At 43.3% G+C, this 21,602-nt stretch overlaps 1 protein-coding gene across 4 annotated transcripts in view; it reads left to right on the forward strand.

Moving 5' to 3' along the window:
- The first annotated feature begins 1,052 nt into the window (after positions 1-1,052).
- The window catches only part of LOC139396971 (TOM1-like protein 2), a 42,600-nt gene continuing 22,050 nt past the window's right edge, over positions 1,053-21,602 (forward strand). For 2 of the 4 annotated variants that reach the window (XM_071143917.1, XM_071143913.1), the window contains exons 1-3: positions 1,073-1,156; positions 17,887-17,971; positions 21,489-21,567. In XM_071143917.1, coding sequence (XP_071000018.1) covers positions 1,105-1,156; positions 17,887-17,971; positions 21,489-21,567 — 216 coding nt within the window. In that variant the 5' untranslated portion in view covers positions 1,073-1,104. Of the gene's footprint in view, positions 1,157-17,640; positions 17,707-17,886; positions 17,972-21,488; positions 21,568-21,602 lie in introns of those variants that run through there. The other 2 variants (XM_071143914.1, XM_071143916.1) reach the window with 2 other exon arrangements.

The following is a 21,602-nucleotide window of genomic DNA, read 5'->3' on the forward strand; positions in this document are numbered from 1 at the left end:
TTTATATAGATAGCTATAATACAGTAACTTAACGTTAACTAGCTAATAGTAGCTAGTACTTTTTCAGCAGTAACACAACACAACAAGCCAGAGCTGAGTAACCTAATTTCTGCTAAATTAAAAAGGTATCAGATTGCTCTCTCTCTCACAAGCTGCTGTTTTGAGAGACCACAAGAAAACCAAACAACAAAGTAATTTGAAAATAAATGTATGTTATCAGCCTCATACCTTTCAAACCCAAGTCTGCTGCGCAAAGATGTATAATGTTGCCTAGCAACCCGGCAGCAGGACTGGGCTACATGGAACACGGAAACGTTTATAGCTACACAGTTTTAAACAATTTCACAGAGGATACAGTTCTTCCGATATGCACTATGCGAACCAATGTAAGCATTACTATGGGGGTTCTTTGTGAATATTATGTACTTAAATTACAATTATTAGAATCAAGGGAATCATTCATGTTTATCTCTTCTAGCCAGGATCAGCGCTGTATTGGTCAGGATTTCCTGAAATATGCCATGTAACCCAGAGTTTATCTAGCTAGTTTATCCCATCGAGTGCAGTATGTTAGAAATTATCAGGATATTCAGAATCAAGTCAATCAAACAACAACAATAGTTTGATAGTACAGATTGTAGGGACAGGTTTAAAGTAATTTCCCCAAACAAAAATACTTTATTGTTAATATTAATATATATATATTTTAAATGTAACCATTATTTAACTTGGCAAGTAAGTTAAGAACACATTATTATGTACAATGACGGCCTACACCGGCCAAACCCGGACGACGCTGGGCCAATTGTGCGCTGCCCTATGGGACTCCCAATCACTGCAGGTTGTGATACATAACATGAACAGTAACGTTAACATCGATCACATCCAGCAAAGGCTTGGATCTTGTGCATAGATAGCTATCTTTAGTGTTGGTGGTGAACATACCCTGGATAGCTGCTAATTTTGATCGACAATAAATCCAGCCATACAGATTGATATCTGAGTTTTATCTTCCAATGTGGTTGCTCAGTAGGAGGGACTTGCAGATAATGCGCCTCTCTTCCAGCTTCTGTCATTCTGTGGGTATTGTTTGTTGTCATAAAGATGGAGTTCTTACTGGGCAATCCGTACAGCACTCCTGTGGGCCAGTGCTTAGGTAAGTTACCAGCTATAGATACTGTATACTATAATCAGGTCTTATAAAGCCATAATGTAAGGTTTGAATGGTGACTTACATGTGTTATTGTACGGCATTCAGAAGCACCAGTAGCGAGCTAAGCTAGCTAGCTGTAGCATCATCGACCAGCTACAGTAACCTTATAAATATCGGTTCGCGGCTAGCCCATGCAAACGTTAGCTAAGCTAATTGGAATCAGGGTGGCACATTTGCTGGAAAGTACAAATTTGCTCCAAATGAAGCGAAATTATTTCACGAGGGAGTTTTGTACTGGATTCTCCTTTGTTTTGAAATGCAATGATACAACAGCCGGGGAACAGTTTTTCAATTGAAATTGTTTATCAATTACGATGTGCGGTCTCATTTGCCAAATAGTGTTTTTATGACACTGACTAGTGCTTTTAAAGTAATTAATGAATTCACATTCGAACAGTTGGTCTGTATTCTTTAAGTCCGTACAGGCATGACATTGATAATGGAAGGGGATAAACGGGAAGATACGTTATTTGACCTTTGACTATGCTGAAAAATGCAGACAAATCACAATGAGCTTTCTCACAAATACTGATGACACATTAGCAAAACACCCTTCAAAGATGATTCATTGCAGCTTCACTTCTATTACGAGAAGATAGACTTGCATTGTCAACCACGGGTGGCTATGTTGCCAGCCTTTCAGTGACTAGCTGACCTAGATTTTTATTTAACATTTTATTTATTTAACTAGGAGGGCAAGTCAATTAAGAACAAATTCTTATTTACAATGACGGCCTACCCGGGGAACAGTGGGTTAACTGAACTGCCTTGTTCAGGGGCAGAACAACAGATTTTTACCTTGTCAGTTCGGGATTCGATCCAGCAACCTTTCGGTTACTGGCCCAACGTTCTAACCACTAGTCTACCAGCCGCCACTAAACCGTGCCCAGTTTTTTTCCATGGGCTCCGTTGTTAGGGTGGTAGTTCGGTCAGTTGGGATTGTAATGAATGGTGATGAGGAAGCTAGTCGACATCCCCCTGTAGCTTCCCTCAAAGTTCCTCCTTCCCCTCAATGCCCTCCCTCCTGCAGTTCCTAAAGACATAGCTTTTTCCGGGACGTTTCCTGCACTGTCATTGGGACGATGAGCTTCAACAGTGTTTATTTGGACTGAAATATTGACTTGAATATTGAAGTGTTTATGGGCATTAAAGGCATAAGAAAATAAACATGTTAGAAGCTCTTCTGTGTTCCTGATTAGCCCAATACCTAATGGAAATGGCATTTTGTGTAGCCTAACCTGTTACTACCTTCAGGCTTTTATTTTCCACCCTGTCTGTATGGTTTATTGTAGCTCAGTAAGCCACACATAATGCCCTGGACCAGAGCTAGGTTCATACTGAGGCCTTGTACAGTAGGGCACGCAAAATTCTATGGATAGGGAATGCCTGATTTGATAGGCTTGGTCCACTGTGTAGTGTGCATAGATCTTCTATCTACTGTACTAATAACCATGACAGTTAGCTTTACGAACAGCTCTAAGGCTTTTATAATCACAGTCATATTATTTTGAAGCTCAGTTAGCCTAGTTTGTTTACCCCTGCAACAGGTGTAACTGGCTCCGTCTGTGGACATTTCTCCAGGCCCTGCTCCTGGGCCTGTGATTTGGGAGATAACAGAAGGAAAATAACGGAGTGATCCCTGCGGTTGGGATTGGTCTAGATGTGGTAAAGCAGGAATAATTTTTCACTTCTAGGTGAGGGGGGTCTAGGCTATTTGACAACTTCTATAGCACCTCCATATTATAAGTTAAATAAAAAACTTCAAAATAGCGTTGTTATTGGCTTGCTTCTTTTGAGGGCTGTTTAACAAGTGTGGACTTCTAAGTTCTGTAGCTATATACTCAGCCGTGTGTTTTATCACTGGTGATCATTTCCATAAGCATCATTGTCTCTTATATAGTTGCCTGGGAGTTTCTGACGACCAGAAGGGCCCAACATTGGCTATTACTCATATATAAAGCACTTCTCCAGAAACGCCCATACTACCTCATTTCTAAATTGGAAATCTAGTAACTACAAGACTCAGTCTCTAGACTGGTTGGTCCTAGAGGATCCGCGGGTTCCCTCTGAGTTAGGGAAGACTGCTTTCAGTTACTATGGCCCTCTGTCCTGGAATGACCTGCAGGTCACTCTGAAACTTGATTATTTGGTCCCAAATTCTGAATTTTGGGCTCTTGTTTTTATCGATTGTATATATTATTTACTACTGCCCTTTTTAGTGTATTGTAATTCATTTGAAATGTGGTAACTGTAATTTGGTTGAATGGTTTCTCACATTGCTTCAACTGTTGTTCTCAGGGCACCATTGGAAATGAGACCCTGGTCTCAATGGGTTCCCCAGATTAAATAAAGGTTAATAATATAAAATAAAAGGTAATACAATGGACTGTTGCCAACCCCAGGTTGTGCAGACTCTGTGATAAAGTGTAGTCTGGCCAGAAGGAGAGTGTGGCTGGGCTGAGATAAGATGTGGTTGTGATGATTGGATGGGACTGGGCTGAGGCTAGGTAGGACTCTACTGGGCCTATGTACCCTCTGGCAGGGACTGTGTCCTTCATTGATAGAGTCACTGATTATCTAACAGCACGTTTACATCCACAGCAAAACTATTGGATTGGCGATTGCACGAACAATGGAACATGGCAGAATACTAACCAGGGCTCAATGGATAGAATAGTTAGGCTATACATGTTTTATAAAGACATTAGCTACAACTATATCAATATCCTATGTTTTAAAGGTTTTTGTGCAGTATTCTTACAGCTCAAGGCCGTTGCTACAACCATAATTATTCTATGTTATGAAGATCCTAGTACTGTACAGGGCATACAATTCACGTTCTGGTCCACCAGCCACTGTGGCAGGTAGATTTATCTGCAACGTGGAGTGCCTGGATACAGCCCTTGCCCTTATTGGCAATATACCACAAACACCCGAGGTACCTTATTGCTATTATAAACTGGTTACCAATGTAATTAAAGCAGTAAAAATAAATGTTTTGGCATACCCGTGGTATATGGTCTGATATCCCAAGGCTTTCAGCCAATCACGGCTTTCAGCCAAACAGCATTCAGTGCTCGAACCACCCAGTTTCTACCAGCCACTCAGATTTTTTCCCCTGCTAAAATTATACCAACAAAACACAAAAAAACAGATGAGCATGCTTTGTAATGTTTCTGAAACAATACTTGTGTTATTCGTAAGAAATAATGTGTTAAATTGTTTAATTTCATTTTTTTGTGACCTGCGTCATTAAACCAAACTATCACAGATGAGACAAACATTTTCACCTGCCCATTTAAGGGTGGGAGGTTACCGTGGTAGCGCGACTCCAGTCATGTTTGAGCCTGTGATTGAGTCTGACTAGTAGAGGTGTTGTTTTCTCTTCCCTTGCAATTGAAACTCAAACATAGAAAAACAACCTAGCCTGTGAACAACACAATGTAAATGGACAAGGACAAGTCTCACTTCAGTAGACTTTCGGGTCAAGTAAATTAGACCAGCACTTCTAAAAATTAACTTCTAAAAATTGACCTTTCGCTCAACTCTTCGCATGCACCCAGGGTTCCAGCGTAAGATGGAATAGGCTATATAGGATTCGTAGTTCATAGACTTAATTTACCAGCTATGAAACAAAACGGCAAAAATACTTTGAAAAAAGCTACTGGAGCATTTATTTTACTATAAATGTGATCGAACTTGACTTTTTATTCACAAATGCGAGTGAAATGCTTGCACTGTGGAGCCCTGACAACCCGCCAACGTGGCTGGTGAAATAGACATTTTACCCACCAATGACAAAATCTACCCGCAGGTGTTAATTTTAGGCCCTGGTACTGTATCCTTACTGCTCAAGGCCCTAGCTACAACCATAACTATCCTATGTTATAAAGGTCTTCAGTACTGTATCCTTACTGCTCAAGGCCTTAGCTACAACCATAACTATCCTATGTTATAAAGGTCTTCAGTACTGTATCCTTACTGCTCAAGGCCTTAGCTACAACCATAACTATCCTATGTTATAAAGGTCTTCAGTACTGTATCCTTACTGCTCAAGGCCTTAGCTACAACCATACCTATCCTATGTTATAAAGGTCTTCAGTACTGTATCCTTACTGCTCAAGGCCTTAGCTACAACCATAACTATCCTATGTTATAAAGGTCTTCAGTACTGTATCCTTACTGCTCAAGGCCTTAGCTACAACCATAACTATCCTATGTTATAAAGGTCTTCAGTACTGTATCCTTACTGCTCAAGGCCTTAGCTACAACCATAACTATCCTATGTTATAAAGGTCTTCAGTACTGTATCCTTACTGCTCAGTTGAGATCATGTATAGCCTAACAAACTAGACAGAAGACAAGGTAAGCTGTCCTCTCTGCATTGTCTCTGAGAGAATCTCCTAGGATGTCACCCAGGCAGATTGCACAGTTTCCCATGCATTCAGTCCAGTTTCTCATGGTTAGGCCTTTTTCCGAAGATGAGATATTGATGTCTGAAGCTGATAATGGCCACAGTTTATTAGCCCCTAGTCATGCATCTGTGTGAAATCAGAATGGGAACATATCATGGGTATACTCTGGAGGAAGGAAGTTAGCCTGGTTCCAGATATATTTGTGCTGCCTTATCAACTCCATTGGTCATCATGGTCACAATCTGGGACCAGGCTAGAAGGAAGTTGGTCTGAGGAGGTGCAGAAGAAGGGTCTTTCATTGCTGTGAGTGTAGCCTACAGGCCAGGGTGTGTCCCCCTGCCCACTGGCCTGCTTCCCCGGCCAGCTTGGTGCCAAGTCATCCTAGATGGCCATCGCTGAACACCACCACACCAGCTAGGCTAAGTCCCTACTACCATCATCATCATTGTCAGCTCCGAGAGCGGTCTGCTCGGGTCACTGCACACTGTGCCCAGCGAGCAGCAGAGTGGATCTTTAATTTCTTTAGGAGCTACTAGCTTTAAATCATCTGCCCCAGTGTGTTATCTCTCTGGTTGAGAGCTCACTGTACTGTGCTGTCCATAAAGGCATTCTGTCTGTCTGTGTGGATACAGTGCTGGTGGTGAGAGTGGTACCCAACACCACAGTACAGCAGCAGCAAGACAGGGGAAAGGGATCAGGTTCACTTCCCACAGAGGAAATGGGAGAGCACTCAGAGACAGGGCAACAGAACAGGCAGCAACCCTACTGATGAGGTTTGCATTGTGAATCTTAATTGTCCTTTCTCATTACCTTAAGTGGCCTGACAGGCAGGGGGTGGACAGGATGAGAGAGAGAGAGAGATGCTTGGTGGATGTTGTGTGTGTTAGCAAGTGTGTGTTTATGTTTGCAGTGTGTGTGCATATTTGTGTGGATGGTGTGTTTGTTTGTGGTGGGTGGATTGTGTGTGTGTGGCTTGAGGTTTGATACTAGTGTAACTACTCTGTCTCAGAGTACAGTTGGCCTAGATGCTGACTCCATCTCCTTCCTTTTAGCTGCTAAAGAGACAGAGACCATCATAGAAGGAAAGCAGCTACACATCCTGGAGGAAACAGAACAATCTGCCTGCCATCTCCATTAGTGGAAGGGTTAGTGTAGCTAGCAGGCCCATGGATTTGTCCCTAATGGGTTGGAGCACTCTCTGGTAATAAGCCCTCTATGACGAGATGTTGAAAAGAAGACTATAAGACAGAGGAATAGTTCGGTAACCATGGATACATGTTTGGGTCATATAATGAGCCAATTTCAAATGTCTATCTCAGAGCTATGCATTAGTGGATTGAGGAATAGGGAGGGGGAGAGTGAGAGGGAGGAAGACAGACAAAGGGGGGGGGGGGAGATAGTGGGATTGAGGAAGAGGGTATAGAGCGAGAGAACAGACGGGGAGCGAAGAGGGATCAAATGGAGATTTGTGGAGTTGGCAGTGGATGGCACAGCCTTCCGCCTGTGTGGCCACGTGACTGGTTGTACTGGTTTCACTCCATGGCACTGGGAGTGGGGGTGGAGCCTGGGTTGAACTTGCACCCAATCAGTCTTTTCTATTTTCAAAGCTCTGGCTGTAATGGCTGTCTTGTTCCATGAATAGAGGCCTCAAAAAGGATGACAGTATAGGGCTGTTAGGGTGACCATATTACCGCCACACCGGTGGTCACGAGTTATGAGGGCAGTCAAATTCCACATGACCGTTTAGTCACGGTAATTAGCCTACTCCAAGCGCTGATGCTGTTGATTGTCATTAGTAGCCTACCAAACTTGCTAACTGCCTGGTACTCAGCACTCTATTGTCCCTCTAATCACTCTGACATCAATGCAAATTGAATCGAAAATCTAATCAAACATTTCATGTGAGCTCATGTTGCTCAACATTTCTGTAGGCTATGCAATTGTGTGAGAGAAGATATTTTATGGCCTCTATTAAAAAGAGGAGGATCCCATCCCATTTTCCACCATAATTTGCAAATAAATTCATAATTTTTTTTCTTCTAATTTTGTCTATCAAAGTTGAAGTGTACCTATGATGAAAATTACAGGCCTCTCTCATCTTTTTATGTGGGAGAACTTGCACAATTGGTGGCTGACTAAATACTTTTGTTTAAAGTGGCTAGTGATATATTTTACGTCAATTTCCATCAATTCCCATTATTAAAGTGGCTAGAGTTGAGTCAGTGTGTTGGCAGCAGCCACTCAATGTTAGTGATGGCTGTTTAACAGTCTGATGGCCTTGAAATAGATAGAAGCTGTTTTTCAGTCTCTCGGTCCCTGCTTTGATGCACCTGTACTGACTTCTCCTTCTGGATGATAGCGGGGTGAACAGGCAATGGCTCAGGTGGTTGTTGTCCTTGATGATCTTTATGGCCTTCCTGGGTGGTGTAGGTGTCCTGGAGGGCAGGTAGTTTGCCCCCGGTGATGCGTTGTGCAGACCTCGCTATGCTCTGGAGAGCCTTACAGTTGTGGGCGGAGCAGTTGCCGTACCCGAGGTGATACAGCCCGGCAGGATGCTCTCGATTGTGCATCTGTAGAAGTTTGAGTGCTTTTGGTGACAAGCCGTATTTCTTCAGCCTCCTGAGGTTGAAGAGGCGCTGCTGCGCCTTCTTCACGACGCTGTCTGTGTGGGTAGACCAATTCAGTTTGTCTGTGATGTGTACGCCGAGGAACTTACTACCCTCTCCAGTACTGTCCCATCGATGTTGATAGGGGGGTGCTCCCTCTGCTGTTTCCTGAAGTCCACAATAATCTCCTTTGTTTTGTTGACATTGAGTGTGAGGTTATTTTCCTGACACCACTCTCCCAGGGCCCTCACCACCTCCTTGTAGGCCGTCTCGTCGTTGTTGGTAATCAAGTCTACCACTGTAGTGTCGTCCCTAAACTTGATGATTGAGTTGGAGGCGTGGAACCAAGAGTTTGGTATCAGACCATTTCTTACCTGAATATGTTCCCTTACTTTGATTTGTCTGGCCTTCCAGGTTACTCACTTGGTCATTTTTTAAATGTATATTATTTTGTGGAACCATTACATGTACTCATTTAATTATTAGAGATACACATGTGTTTTGCATCCACCATGCGTCGTGTCCACTGGTCATGTGAGGTGAAATGTGTATATTTTGGGATGTGAACACTGTGTTTGACCTGCTGGAGATTGGTTTCAGATTAAAGCGGTGAATTGGGAGCTTTAAAGGTGTGCAGGCCTTCTTGTTCTATACTAGAATCCTTTATTAGCCCAGCACCTATGTTTTTAAGGTTGTGCATATGACCACAAACTTTTCTATTGACAATATTAGCCTACCACTTGTGAATGATCTATTATCACTTCTCAAATCAAATTTTATTGGTCACAAACACATATTTAGCAGATGTTATTGTGGGTGTAGTGAAATCACTTGTAAAAGATGCCCAGCTTGTGTGCAGTAAGGCAGGAAACAGCACATGCCTTTTTTTGTGCAACTTTTTCAAATCATAGTCGCACACCTCATGTAGCCCAGCCCATAGGTCTATATGTTTTAATAAGGTCAGTATCACACCTCATGTAGCCCAGCCCATAGGCCTATATGTTTTAATAAGGTCAGTATCACACCTCATGTAGCCCAGCCCATAGGCCTATATGTTTTAATAAGGTCAGTATCACACCTCATGTAGCCCAGCCCATAGGTCTATATGTTTTAATAAGGTCAGTATCACACCTCATGTAGCCCAGCCCATAGGCCTATATGTTTTAATAAGGTCAGTATCACACCTCATGTAGCCCAGCCCATAGGTCTATATGTTTTAATAAGGTCAGTATCACACCTCATGTAGCCCAGCCCATAGGTCTATATGTTTTAATAAGGTCAGTATCACACCTCATGTAGCCCAGCCCATAGGTCTATATGTTTTAATAAGGTTAGTATCACACCTCATGTAGCCCAGCCCATAGGCCTATATGTTTTAATAAGGTCAGTATCACACCTCATGTAGCCCAGCCCATAGGCCTATATGTTTTAATAAGGTCAGTATCACACCTCATGTAGCCCAGCCCATAGGTCTATATGTTTTAATAAGGTCAGTATCACACCTCATGTAGCCCAGCCCATAGGTCTATATGTTTTAATAAGGTCAGTATCACACCTCATGTAGCCCAGCCCATAGGCCTATATGTTTTAATAAGGTCAGTATCACACCTCATGTAGCCCAGCCCATAGGCCTATATGTTTTGTTAAGGTCAGTATCACACCTCATGTAGCCCAGCCCATAGGCCTATATGTTTTAATAAGGTCAGTATCACACCTCATGTAGCCCAGCCCATAGGCCTATATGTTTTAATAAGGTCAGTATCACACCTCATGTAGCCCAGCCCATAGGCCTATATGTTTTAATAAGGTCAGTATCACACCTCATGTAGCCCAGCCCATAGGCCTATATGTTTTAATAAGGTCAGTATCACACCTCATGTAGCCCAGCCCATAGGTCTATATGTTTTAATAAGGTCAGTATCATACCTCATGTAGCCCAGCCCATAGGCCTATATGTTTTAATAAGGTCAGTATCACACCTCATGTAGCCCAGCCCATAGGCCTATATGTTTTAATAAGGTCAGTATCACACCTCATGTAGCCTAGCCCATAGGCCTATATGTTTTAATAAGGTCAGTATCACACCTCATGTAGCCCAGCCCATAGGCCTATATGTTTTAATAAGGTCAGTATCACACCTCATGTAGCCCAGCCCATAGGCCTATATGTTTTAATAAGGTCAGTATCACACCTCATGTAGCCCAGCCCATAGGCCTATATGTTTTAATAAGGTCAGTATCACACCTCATGTAGCCCAGCCCATAGGCCTATATGTTTTAATAAGGTCAGTATCACACCTCATGTAGCCCAGCCCATAGGCCTATATGTTTTAATAAGGTCAGTATCACACCTCATGTAGCCCAGCCCATAGGCCTATATGTTTTAATAAGGTCAGTATCACACCTCATGTAGCCCAGCCCATAGGTCTATATGTTTTAATAAGGTTAGTATCACACCTCATGTAGCCCAGCCCATAGGCCTATATGTTTTAATAAGGTCAGTATCACACCTCATGTAGCCCAGCCCATAGGCCTATATGTTTTAATAAGGTCAGTATCACACCTCATGTAGCCCAGCCCATAGGCCTATATGTTTTAATAAGGTCAGTATCACACCTCATGTAGCCTAGCCCATAGGTCTATATGTTTTAATAAGGTCAGTATCACACCTCATGTAGCCTAGCCCATAGGTCTATATGTTTTAATAAGGTCAGTATCACACCTCATGTAGCCCAGCCCATAGGCCTATATGTTTTAATAAGGTCAGTATCACACCTCATGTAGCCCAGCCCATAGGCCTATATGTTTTAATAAGGTCAGTATCACACCTCATGTAGCCTAGCCCATAGGTCTATATGTTTTAATAAGGTCAGTATCACACCTCATGTAGCCTAGCCCATAGGTCTATATGTTTTAATAAGGTCAGTATCACACCTCATGTAGCCTAGCCCATAGGTCTATATGTTTTAATAAGGTCAGTATCACACCTCATGTAGCCCAGCCCATAGGCCTATATGTTTTAATAAGGTCAGTATCACACCTCATGTAGCCTAGCCCATAGGCCTATATGTTTTAATAAGGTCAGTATCACACCTCATGTAGCCCAGCCCATAGGCCTATATGTTTTAATAAGGTCAGTATCACACCTCATGTAGCCCAGCCCATAGGCCTATATGTTTTAATAAGGTTAGTATCACACCTCATGTAGCCCAGCCCATAGGTCTATATGTTTTAATAAGGTCAGTATCACACCTCATGTAGCCCAGCCCATAGGCCTATATGTTTTAATAAGGTCAGTATCACACCTCATGTAGCCCAGCCCATAGGCCTATATGTTTTAATAAGGTCAGTATCACACCTCATGTAGCCCAGCCCATAGGCCTATATGTTTTAATAAGGTTAGTATCACACCTCATGTAGCCCAGCCCATAGGTCTATATGTTTTAATAAGGTCAGTATCACACCTCATGTAGCCCAGCCCATAGGCCTATATGTTTTAATAAGGTCAGTATCACACCTCATGTAGCCCAGCCCATAGGCCTATATGTTTTAATAAGGTCAGTATCACACCTCATGTAGCCCAGCCCATAGGTCTATATGTTTTAATAAGGTCAGTATCACACCTCATGTAGCCCAGCCCATAGGCCTATATGTTTTAATAAGGTCAGTATCACACCTCATGTAGCCCAGCCCATAGGCCTATATGTTTTAATAAGGTCAATATCACACCTCATGTAGCCCAGCCCATAGGCCTATATGTTTTAATAAGGTCAGTATCACACCTCATGTAGCCCAGCCCATAGGCCTATATGTTTTAATAAGGTTAGTATCACACCTCATGTAGCCCAGCCCATAGGCCTATATGTTTTAATAAGGTTAGTATCACACCTCATGTAGCCCAGCCCATAGGCCTATATGTTTTTAATAAGGTCAGTATCATACCTCATGTAGCCCAGCCCATAGGCCTATATGTTTTAATAAGGTCAGTATCACACCTCATGTAGCCCAGCCCATAGGCCTATATGTTTTAATAAGGTCAGTATCACACCTCATGTAGCCTAGCCCATAGGCCTATATGTTTTAATAAGGTCAGTATCACACCTCATGTAGCCTAGCCCATAGGCCTATATGTTTTAATAAGGTCAGTATCACACCTCATGTAGCCCAGCCCATAGGCCTATATGTTTTAATAAGGTCAGTATCACACCTCATGTAGCCCAGCCCATAGGCCTATATGTTTTAATAAGGTCAGTATCACACCTCATGTAGCCCAGCCCATAGGCCTATATGTTTTAATAAGGTCAGTATCACACCTCATGTAGCCCAGCCCATAGGCCTATATGTTTTAATAAGGTCAGTATCACACCTCATGTAGCCCAGCCCATAGGCCTATATGTTTTAATAAGGTCAGTATCACACCTCATGTAGCCCAGCCCATAGGCCTATATGTTTTAATAAGGTCAGTATCACACCTCATGTAGCCCAGCCCATAGGCCTATATGTTTTAATAAGGTCAGTATCACACCTCATGTAGCCCAGCCCATAGGCCTATATGTTTTAATAAGGTCAGTATCACACCTCATGTAGCCCAGCCCATAGGCCTATATGTTTTAATAAGGTCAGTATCACACCTCATGTAGCCCAGCCCATAGGCCTATATGTTTTAATAAGGTCAGTATCACACCTCATGTAGCCCAGCCCATAGGCCTATATGTTTTAATAAGGTCAGTATCACACCTCATGTAGCCCAGCCCATAGGCCTATATGTTTTAATAAGGTCAGTATCACACCTCATGTAGCCCAGCCCATAGGCCTATATGTTTTAATAAGGTCAGTATCACACCTCATGTAGCCCAGCCCATAGGCCTATATGTTTTAATAAGGTCAGTATCACACCTCATGTAGCCCAGCCCATAGGCCTATATGTTTTAATAAGGTCAGTATCACACCTCATGTAGCCCAGCCCATAGGTCTATAAGTTTTAATAAGGTCAGTATCACACCTCATGTAGCCCAGCCCATAGGTCTATATGTTTTAATAAGGTCAGTATCACACCTCATGTAGCCCAGCCCATAGGCCTATATGTTTTAATAAGGTCAGTATCACACCTCATGTAGCCCAGCCCATAGGCCTATATGTTTTAATAAGGTCAGTATCACACCTCATGTAGCCCAGCCCATAGGCCTATATGTTTTAATAAGGTCAGTATCACACCTCATGTAGCCCAGCCCATAGGCCTATATGTTTTAATAAGGTCAGTATCACACCTCATGTAGCCCAGCCCATAGGCCTATATGTTTTAATAAGGTCAGTATCACACCTCATGTAGCCTAGCCCATAGGCCTATATGTTTTAATAAGGTCAATATCACACCTCATGTAGCCCAGCCCATAGGCCTATATGTTTTAATAAGGTCAGTATCACACCTCATGTAGCCCAGCCCATAGGCCTATATGTTTTAATAAGGTCAGTATCACACCTCATGTAGCCCAGCCCATAGGCCTATATGTTTTAATAAGGTCAGTATCACACCTCATGTAGCCTAGCCCATAGGCCTATATGTTTTAATAAGGTCAGTATCACACCTCATGTAGCCTAGCCCATAGGCCTATATGTTTTAATAAGGTCAGTATCACACCTCATGTAGCCCAGCCCATAGGTCTATATGTTTTAATAAGGTCAGTATCACACCTCATGTAGCCCAGCCCATAGGCCTATACGTTTTAATAAGGTCAGTATCACACCTCATGTAGCCCAGCCCATAGGCCTATATGTTTTAATAAGGTCAGTATCACACCTCATGTAGCCCAGCCCATAGGTCTATATGTTTTAATAAGGTCAGTATCACACCTCATGTAGCCCAGCCCATAGGCCTATATGTTTTAATAAGGTCAGTATCACACCTCATGTAGCCCAGCCCATAGGCCTATATGTTTTAATAAGGTCAGTATCACACCTCATGTAGCCCAGCCCTTAGGCCTATATGTTTTAATAAGGTTAGTATCACACCTCATGTAGCCCAGCCCATAGGCCTATATGTTTTAATAAGGTTAGTATCACACCTCATGTAGCCCAGCCCATAGGCCTATATGTTTTAATAAGGTCAGTATCATACCTCATGTAGCCCAGCCCATAGGCCTATATGTTTTAATAAGGTCAGTATCACACCTCATGTAGCCCAGCCCATAGGCCTATATGTTTTAATAAGGTCAGTATCACACCTCATGTAGCCTAGCCCATAGGCCTATATGTTTTAATAAGGTCAGTATCACACCTCATGTAGCCTAGCCCATAGGCCTATATGTTTTAATAAGGTCAGTATCACACCTCATGTAGCCCAGCCCATAGGCCTATATGTTTTAATAAGGTCAGGATCACACCTCATGTAGCCCAGCCCATAGGCCTATATGTTTTAATAAGGTCAGTATCACACCTCATGTAGCCCAGCCCATAGGCCTATATGTTTTAATAAGGTCAGTATCACACCTCATGTAGCCCAGCCCATAGGCCTATATGTTTTAATAAGGTCAGTATCACACCTCATGTAGCCCAGCCCATAGGCCTATATGTTTTAATAAGGTCAGTATCACACCTCATGTAGCCCAGCCCATAGGCCTATATGTTTTAATAAGGTCAGTATCACACCTCATGTAGCCCAGCCCATAGGCCTATATGTTTTAATAAGGTCAGTATCACACCTCATGTAGCCCAGCCCATAGGCCTATATGTTTTAATAAGGTCAGTATCACACCTCATGTAGCCCAGCCCATAGGCCTATATGTTTTAATAAGGTCAGTATCACACCTCATGTAGCCTAGCCCATAGGCCTATATGTTTTAATAAGGTCAGTATCACACCTCATGTAGCCTAGCCCATAGGCCTATATGTTTTAATAAGGTCAGTATCACACCTCATGTAGCCCAGCCCATAGGTCTATATGTTTTAATAAGGTCAGTATCACACCTCATGTAGCCCAGCCCATAGGCCTATACGTTTTAATAAGGTCAGTATCACACCTCATGTAGCCCAGCCCATAGGCCTATATGTTTTAATAAGGTCAGTATCACACCTCATGTAGCCCAGCCCATAGGTCTATGTTTTAATAAGGTCAGTATCACACCTCATGTAGCCCAGCCCATAGGCCTATATGTTTTAATAAGGTCAGTATCACACCTCATGTAGCCCAGCCCATAGGCCTATATGTTTTAATAAGGTCAGTATCACACCTCATGTAGCCCAGCCCATAGGCCTATATGTTTTAATAAGGTTAGTATCACACCTCATGTAGCCCAGCCCATAGGCCTATATGTTTTAATAAGGTTAGTATCACACCTCATGTAGCCCAGCCCATAGGCCTATATGTTTTAATAAGGTCAGTATCATACCTCATGTAGCCCAGCCCATAGGCCTATATGTTTTAATAAGGTCAGTATCACACCTCATGTAGCCCAGCCCATAGGCCTATATGTTTTAATAAGGTCAGTATCACACCTCATGTAGCCCAGCCCATAGGCCTATATGTTTTAATAAGGTCAGTATCACACCTCATGTAGCCCAGCCCATAGGCCTATATGTTTTAATAAGGTCAGTATCACACCTCATGTAGCCTAGCCCATAGGCCTATATGTTTTAATAAGGTCAGTATCACACCTCATGTAGCCCAGCCCATAGGCCTATATGTTTTAATAAGGTCAGTATCACACCTCATGTAGCCCAGCCCATAGGCCTATATGTTTTAATAAGGTCAGTATCACACCTCATGTAGCCTAGCCCATAGGCCTATATGTTTTAATAAGGTCAGTATCACACCTCATGTAGCCTAGCCCATAGGCCTATATGTTTTAATAAGGTCAGTATCACACCTCATGTAGCCCAGCCCATAGGCCTATATGTTTTAATAAGGTCAATATCACACCTCATGTAGCCTAGCCCATAGGCCTATATGTTTTGTTAAGGTTTTTATCACAGCTAATGTGGCCAAATAACGCCTTAAAATGAAGCACATTCATCCGCTTTACAACGGGTGTAGAGCCTAACTGGCAAACATACACAGCGCGTGACCTTCAAGTTGTAGGCTATGTGAGGAAGCCAGGAGATGCTAAATGTGTTTGTTAATTAACGGTCAATTACCGGGAGACCAGCAATTATTTGCTTCCCAATCAACTTCGGACAAAATCTCATGACCACAACAGCCCTAACTGGGTCTGGTCCTTTCATTTTCGTCTTTCTCCCTCCCTCTTTTCCTCGCTCTCCCTGCCTGTCTGCTTTCCAATCCACTTGAGGAGATTATGTGGGGTGTGCCAGTGGAGATAGCAGTGGTTAAGACTTAACACTTAATGCTCTGCTGTTCACACACTGAGCCTGAGCAGCTAAACACCGTGTCATGCTGTTTACCTTGGCTTCTCATGTTCTGACATGTTGTTAGCAGAATACTGTCTTTGTGTACACAGGAAATACATTATTTGAGTAATATTTAGATTAGAGGCAGTGTGAAAGGAGAGAAACAGACACCAAAAGCATTAGTCCTTCACACAAGGTGGCCTCAGTGGTAGACTGTGTGATCTGGGCATGCCACACTGCTCTGAGCCCCTGGGCTGGAGGTGGAAATGTTCTGAGTGACTGAGCTAACCTAGAGCTAGTCTAGTCATCATGACTAACTTTTAAACATTTTAACTCTTAGCTCTGTATTTTGACTCTAAATACCTCTAGCTCTTGCTGGCTCAGTTTCCTTATTTTCTCCCAGCCAAGAACAGGAGTGAGACTAGGTGTGCTTCCCAAATTACACCCCATTCCCTATGTAGTGCACTACTTTTGACCAGGGCTCAAAGGGAATTGTGTTCCATGTGGGACACGCACAGTTCTTTAATCCTGTTTCATGGAGGGATGAATTCAGCATGGTAATTGGTCGACACCAGTGGTAGTGGACGTCCAGACGTCAGCTCAATTATGTCATTAGAAAACTTCAATGTTACTGTGTTGAAAAGCCAATAGCCCAAATCCTGTCACGTTTCCCTCCATTACTTTCCTCTCTAAGACAATGCAGAGAACACCCATGATCCTGTTTGAATAGGTTCAAATGCATCACACACATTGGCTTACTATAGAAAACCTGTTACTGTTATCTCTTTTTACGTGCTTGTTTACACAACTTTTTCTCATGCCCACAGTAATGTTACATAAGCCATGGAGTTTAGGCTAACTAGTGCGCTTGTTGAGGTAAGGGGACAGGTCACAGCGCAGTCAGACTGAAATATAGCCCAAGGCTTAGTGGACAGTGAGTTGGCAGAGTACTGACTAGGTCTGTTATAAAACCTGTTTTACATCTCCCATCTTGTCAATCAATCAATTAGGCATCATTTATTTTATTTATTTGACATCAGTAGTTGTCACAAGCTGCCCAGCCTAGACCCCACAGAGCAAGAAAAGCAGAAGTGAAAGCACCAGGAAAAACTCCCTAGAAGGAAGAAATCTAGGTAGGAGCCAGTCCCAAAGGGGTGGTTCATCCTTTTTGGGCTGTACCGATTATTCCTATGGGGTTAGGTGTTGCTCACCGCTCGTCTAGGGGAAACTTCCTACTACTTAGTGTCCTCCTTGGTCCAATGAGCAGGTTTGTTAACTTCCTGTTGTCTTTGACTTCCTGTTGTCTTTTCTAGAGAAGGCCACGGATGGCGGCCTGCAGGCTGAGGACTGGACCCTCAACATGGAGATCTGTGACATCATCAATGAGACGGAGGAAGGGTGAGCAACAGACTACATCAGTACACTTTCACCTGACTGACTGACTGGCTGTCTGAAAGACGGGCTGGCTGTCTGAAAGACGGGCTGGCTGGCTGAAAGACGGGCTGGCTGGCTGAAAGACGGGCTGGCTGGCTGAAAGACGGGCTGGCTGGCTGAAAGACGGGCTGGCTGGCTGAAAGACGGGCTGGCTGGCTGAAAGACGGGCTGGCTGGCTGCCTTACTGATTGACTGAACAAGTCAATCGCACAAACAAAAACCTCTTAACACACTCAAAAATAACATACAAATGATGTGCAATACAACTTTACAACAGACAGTTGTCTTCTGCTCTGCTCTCAAACTCTCTACATGGCACACATCACACATGCAGTTGAGACAAGCACAGGGTCAAGCTGCAGTGCAGATAGAATGGAATGAGAATATCCTTTTTTACTAATTAGTGTTAACTTTTCTTTGATAAGTTGTTGACTCTCCTGAAATTGGTTGAGTGCTGTGACCTTTAGGAAAAACTGGAGGGATTCAAACCTACAATTCTTTCCTCTTCCCTGAATCATTCTTCTGCTTCCCCTTTATCTATCTTTTCTCACACACACACACACACACACACACACACTCCTCAGGCTTTGGCACAGACACTCACTCTCACTCGCAGCCCCAGTCACTCTATTCTGCTTGACTGAACACTGGAGTGTCTTGTGGTTAACAGGTATGACTGTCTACTGGCTAGCTGTCTGAAGTCCTGGGAGAACACTATTTCAGTACAATTCAGGGAAAAAAATGACCCATGTCTTTTGAGATATATCAGTCCCTTGCCTCCATTACAACTTCCACCTCCTACTTGAAGCGTTGTGTAATTTGAGTGTGAAGGCTACCAAGTAGCAAATTACTATTGGCTTTGTGTATTGTGTTAGTGTAGGAAGTCAGACATGGTGACAACTGAATGGCATGCAGGCAATCCTCTTTAGGTTCAGACAAGGACATAGATGTGGAAGAAATGCCAGCTAGCTGCACTACTGTCACTTATCAGACAGATAAACATAGACTGCCTACCTGAAACTTCTGGAAGTGGAACTTTTGAGATGATGTAACACCCATGCACACCAGTATTCCCTGAGCTCCTCTCTTTCTATAGTCTGTTTGTGTCTGAAGTCTGAAGGCCTCAACTCCCTCCCATAGGATCCACTAGTGTCAGTGAGACTACTGCCTGAGCACTACTCCGTTAATGTTTTATACACTGCATACACTCAGCCGTGGCTGTCACAGACAGTGATATACACACTCATCTCCTCTGAAACTTCACAGAGCTCCAGAGTTCAGAGAGAGGTTCATGGAAGCTCATTACCTCATCTGTAACAGAGAGCGTTCTCTATTAAGATGAGCTTTGAACTTTCTATAGGGCAAACAGACAGGCAGGCAGATATAAACTCAACAAAAAAACAAAACTTCCCCTTTTCAGGACTCTGTCTTTCAAAGATAATTCGTAAAAATCCAAATAACTTCACAGATCTTCTTTGTAAAGGGTTTAAACACGCTTGTTCAATGAACCATAAACAATTAATGAACACTCACCTGTGGAACGGTCGTTAAGACACTAACAGCTTACAGACGGTAGGCAATTAAGGTCACAGTTATGAAAACTTAGGACACTAAAGAGGCCTTTCTACTGACTCTGAAAAACACCAAAAGAAAGATGCCCAGGATCCCTGCTCATCTGCGTGAACGTGCCTTAGGCATGCTGCAAGAAGGCTTGAGGACTGCAGATGTGGCCAGGGCAATAAATTGCAATGTCCGTACTGTGACAGCGCTACAGGGAGACAGGACGGAGAGCTGATCGTCCTCACAGTGGCAGACCACGTCTAACAACACCTGCACAGGATTGATACATCCGAACATCACACCTGCGGATAGGTACAGGATGGCAACAACAACTGCCCAAGTTACACCAGGAACGCACAATCCCTCCATCAGTGCTCAGACTGTCCTCAATAGGCTGAGAGAGGCTGGACTGAGGGCTTGTAGGCCTGTTGTAAGGCAGGTCCTCACCAGACATCACCAGCAATAACGTTGATCGTCCTACCTGGCACTAACCCAGCATCGCTGGACCAGACAGGACTGGTAAAAAGTGCTCTTCACTGACGAGTCGCGGTTTTGTCTCACCAGGGGTGATGGTCGGATTCGTGTTTATCGTCGAAGGAATGAGCGTTACACTGAGGCCTGTACTCTGGAGCAGGATCGATTTGGAGGTGGAGGGTCCGTCATGGCCTAGGGCGGTGTGTCACAGCATCATTGGACTGCGCTTGTTGTCATTGCAGGCAATCTCAACGCTGTGCATTACAGGGAAGACATGTGGTACCCTTCCTGCAGGCTCATCCTTACATGACCCTCCAGCATGACAATGCCACCACGCACAGAACAAGCAGTATGGCTGATTTCCTTCTAGACAGAAATGTTAGTGTTCTGCCATGGCCAGCGAAGAGCCCAGATCTCAATCCCATTGAGCACGTCTGGGACCTGTTGGATTGGAGGATAAGGGCTAGGGCCATTCTCCCCCAAAAATGTCTGGGAACTTGCATGTGCCTTGGTGGAAGAGTGGGGTAACATCTCACAGCAAGAACTGGCAAATATGGTGCAGTCCATGAGGAGGAGGTGAACTGCAGTACACAATGCAGCTGGTGGCCACACCAGATACTGACTGTTACTTTTGATTTTGACCCCCCCCACTTTGTTCAGGGACACATTATTCCATTTCTGTTAGTCACGTGTTTGTGGAACTTTTTCAGTTTGTCTGAGTTGTTGAATCTTGTTATGTTCATACAAATATTTACATGTTATGTTTGCTGAAAATAAACGCAGTTGACACGAGAGGACGTTTATGGTCTGTGAAAGGGCCTAATGGGAGGGGCTTAATGGGAGGGATATGTAACCTCAAAACCATCTGTTATTGGTTTGGAACTCTCTTTGTTATTGGTCTATTATTGTATACTGCTTAGTGATGTCACCAGGCAAGCCAAAACTCCATCCATGCAAAACCTGCTGATTTAGAAGGTCCTGTGTAAATTATATTTTTAACCAGCAATTATAAGGAAATAACACTGATCACATTATTGCAAACTTTTACAGTGTTAGTTTTAACAGCTGTTGTACAATATGCAAAAAAACTGAGTTTTGACTGCACTGAGCCTTTAATGGAGTGTGTGTGTTTAGACTGCCAGGTAGGTAACAATGTGTGGTTATTGCCCCACGGAGGAAAGATATTTACTGCTAGTTGCCGTGTGACGTCCCACTCCTGAGACCTGTGCACGGCTTCATACAAAATCAACAACGCCACGGCTAAGATGGTTTAGGTCAATAAAAACAACGGCTTGAGTTGATAGCATGACCAAAGCCCTATGTTAATCCAAGAATGCCAGGCATACTTTTACTTTACATTTTAAGATTAGCTTCATAGAATGACTTACAGAACGCTAACAGGATATTTGTGTGCCTAGCTATGTTTCTATGTGTTGTGTTCCTGCAGGCCTAAAGATGCCATCCGGGCGCTGAAGAAGAGACTGAGTGGGAACAGGAACTACCGGGAGGTGATGCTAGGATTGACGGTGAGACAGGCTCTAATTGGGTTCCCAATGTTGAC

This window comes from Oncorhynchus clarkii, unplaced genomic scaffold (assembly GCF_045791955.1).
Source record: "Oncorhynchus clarkii lewisi isolate Uvic-CL-2024 unplaced genomic scaffold, UVic_Ocla_1.0 unplaced_contig_638_pilon_pilon, whole genome shotgun sequence".
Taxonomy (NCBI): domain Eukaryota; kingdom Metazoa; phylum Chordata; class Actinopteri; order Salmoniformes; family Salmonidae; genus Oncorhynchus; species Oncorhynchus clarkii.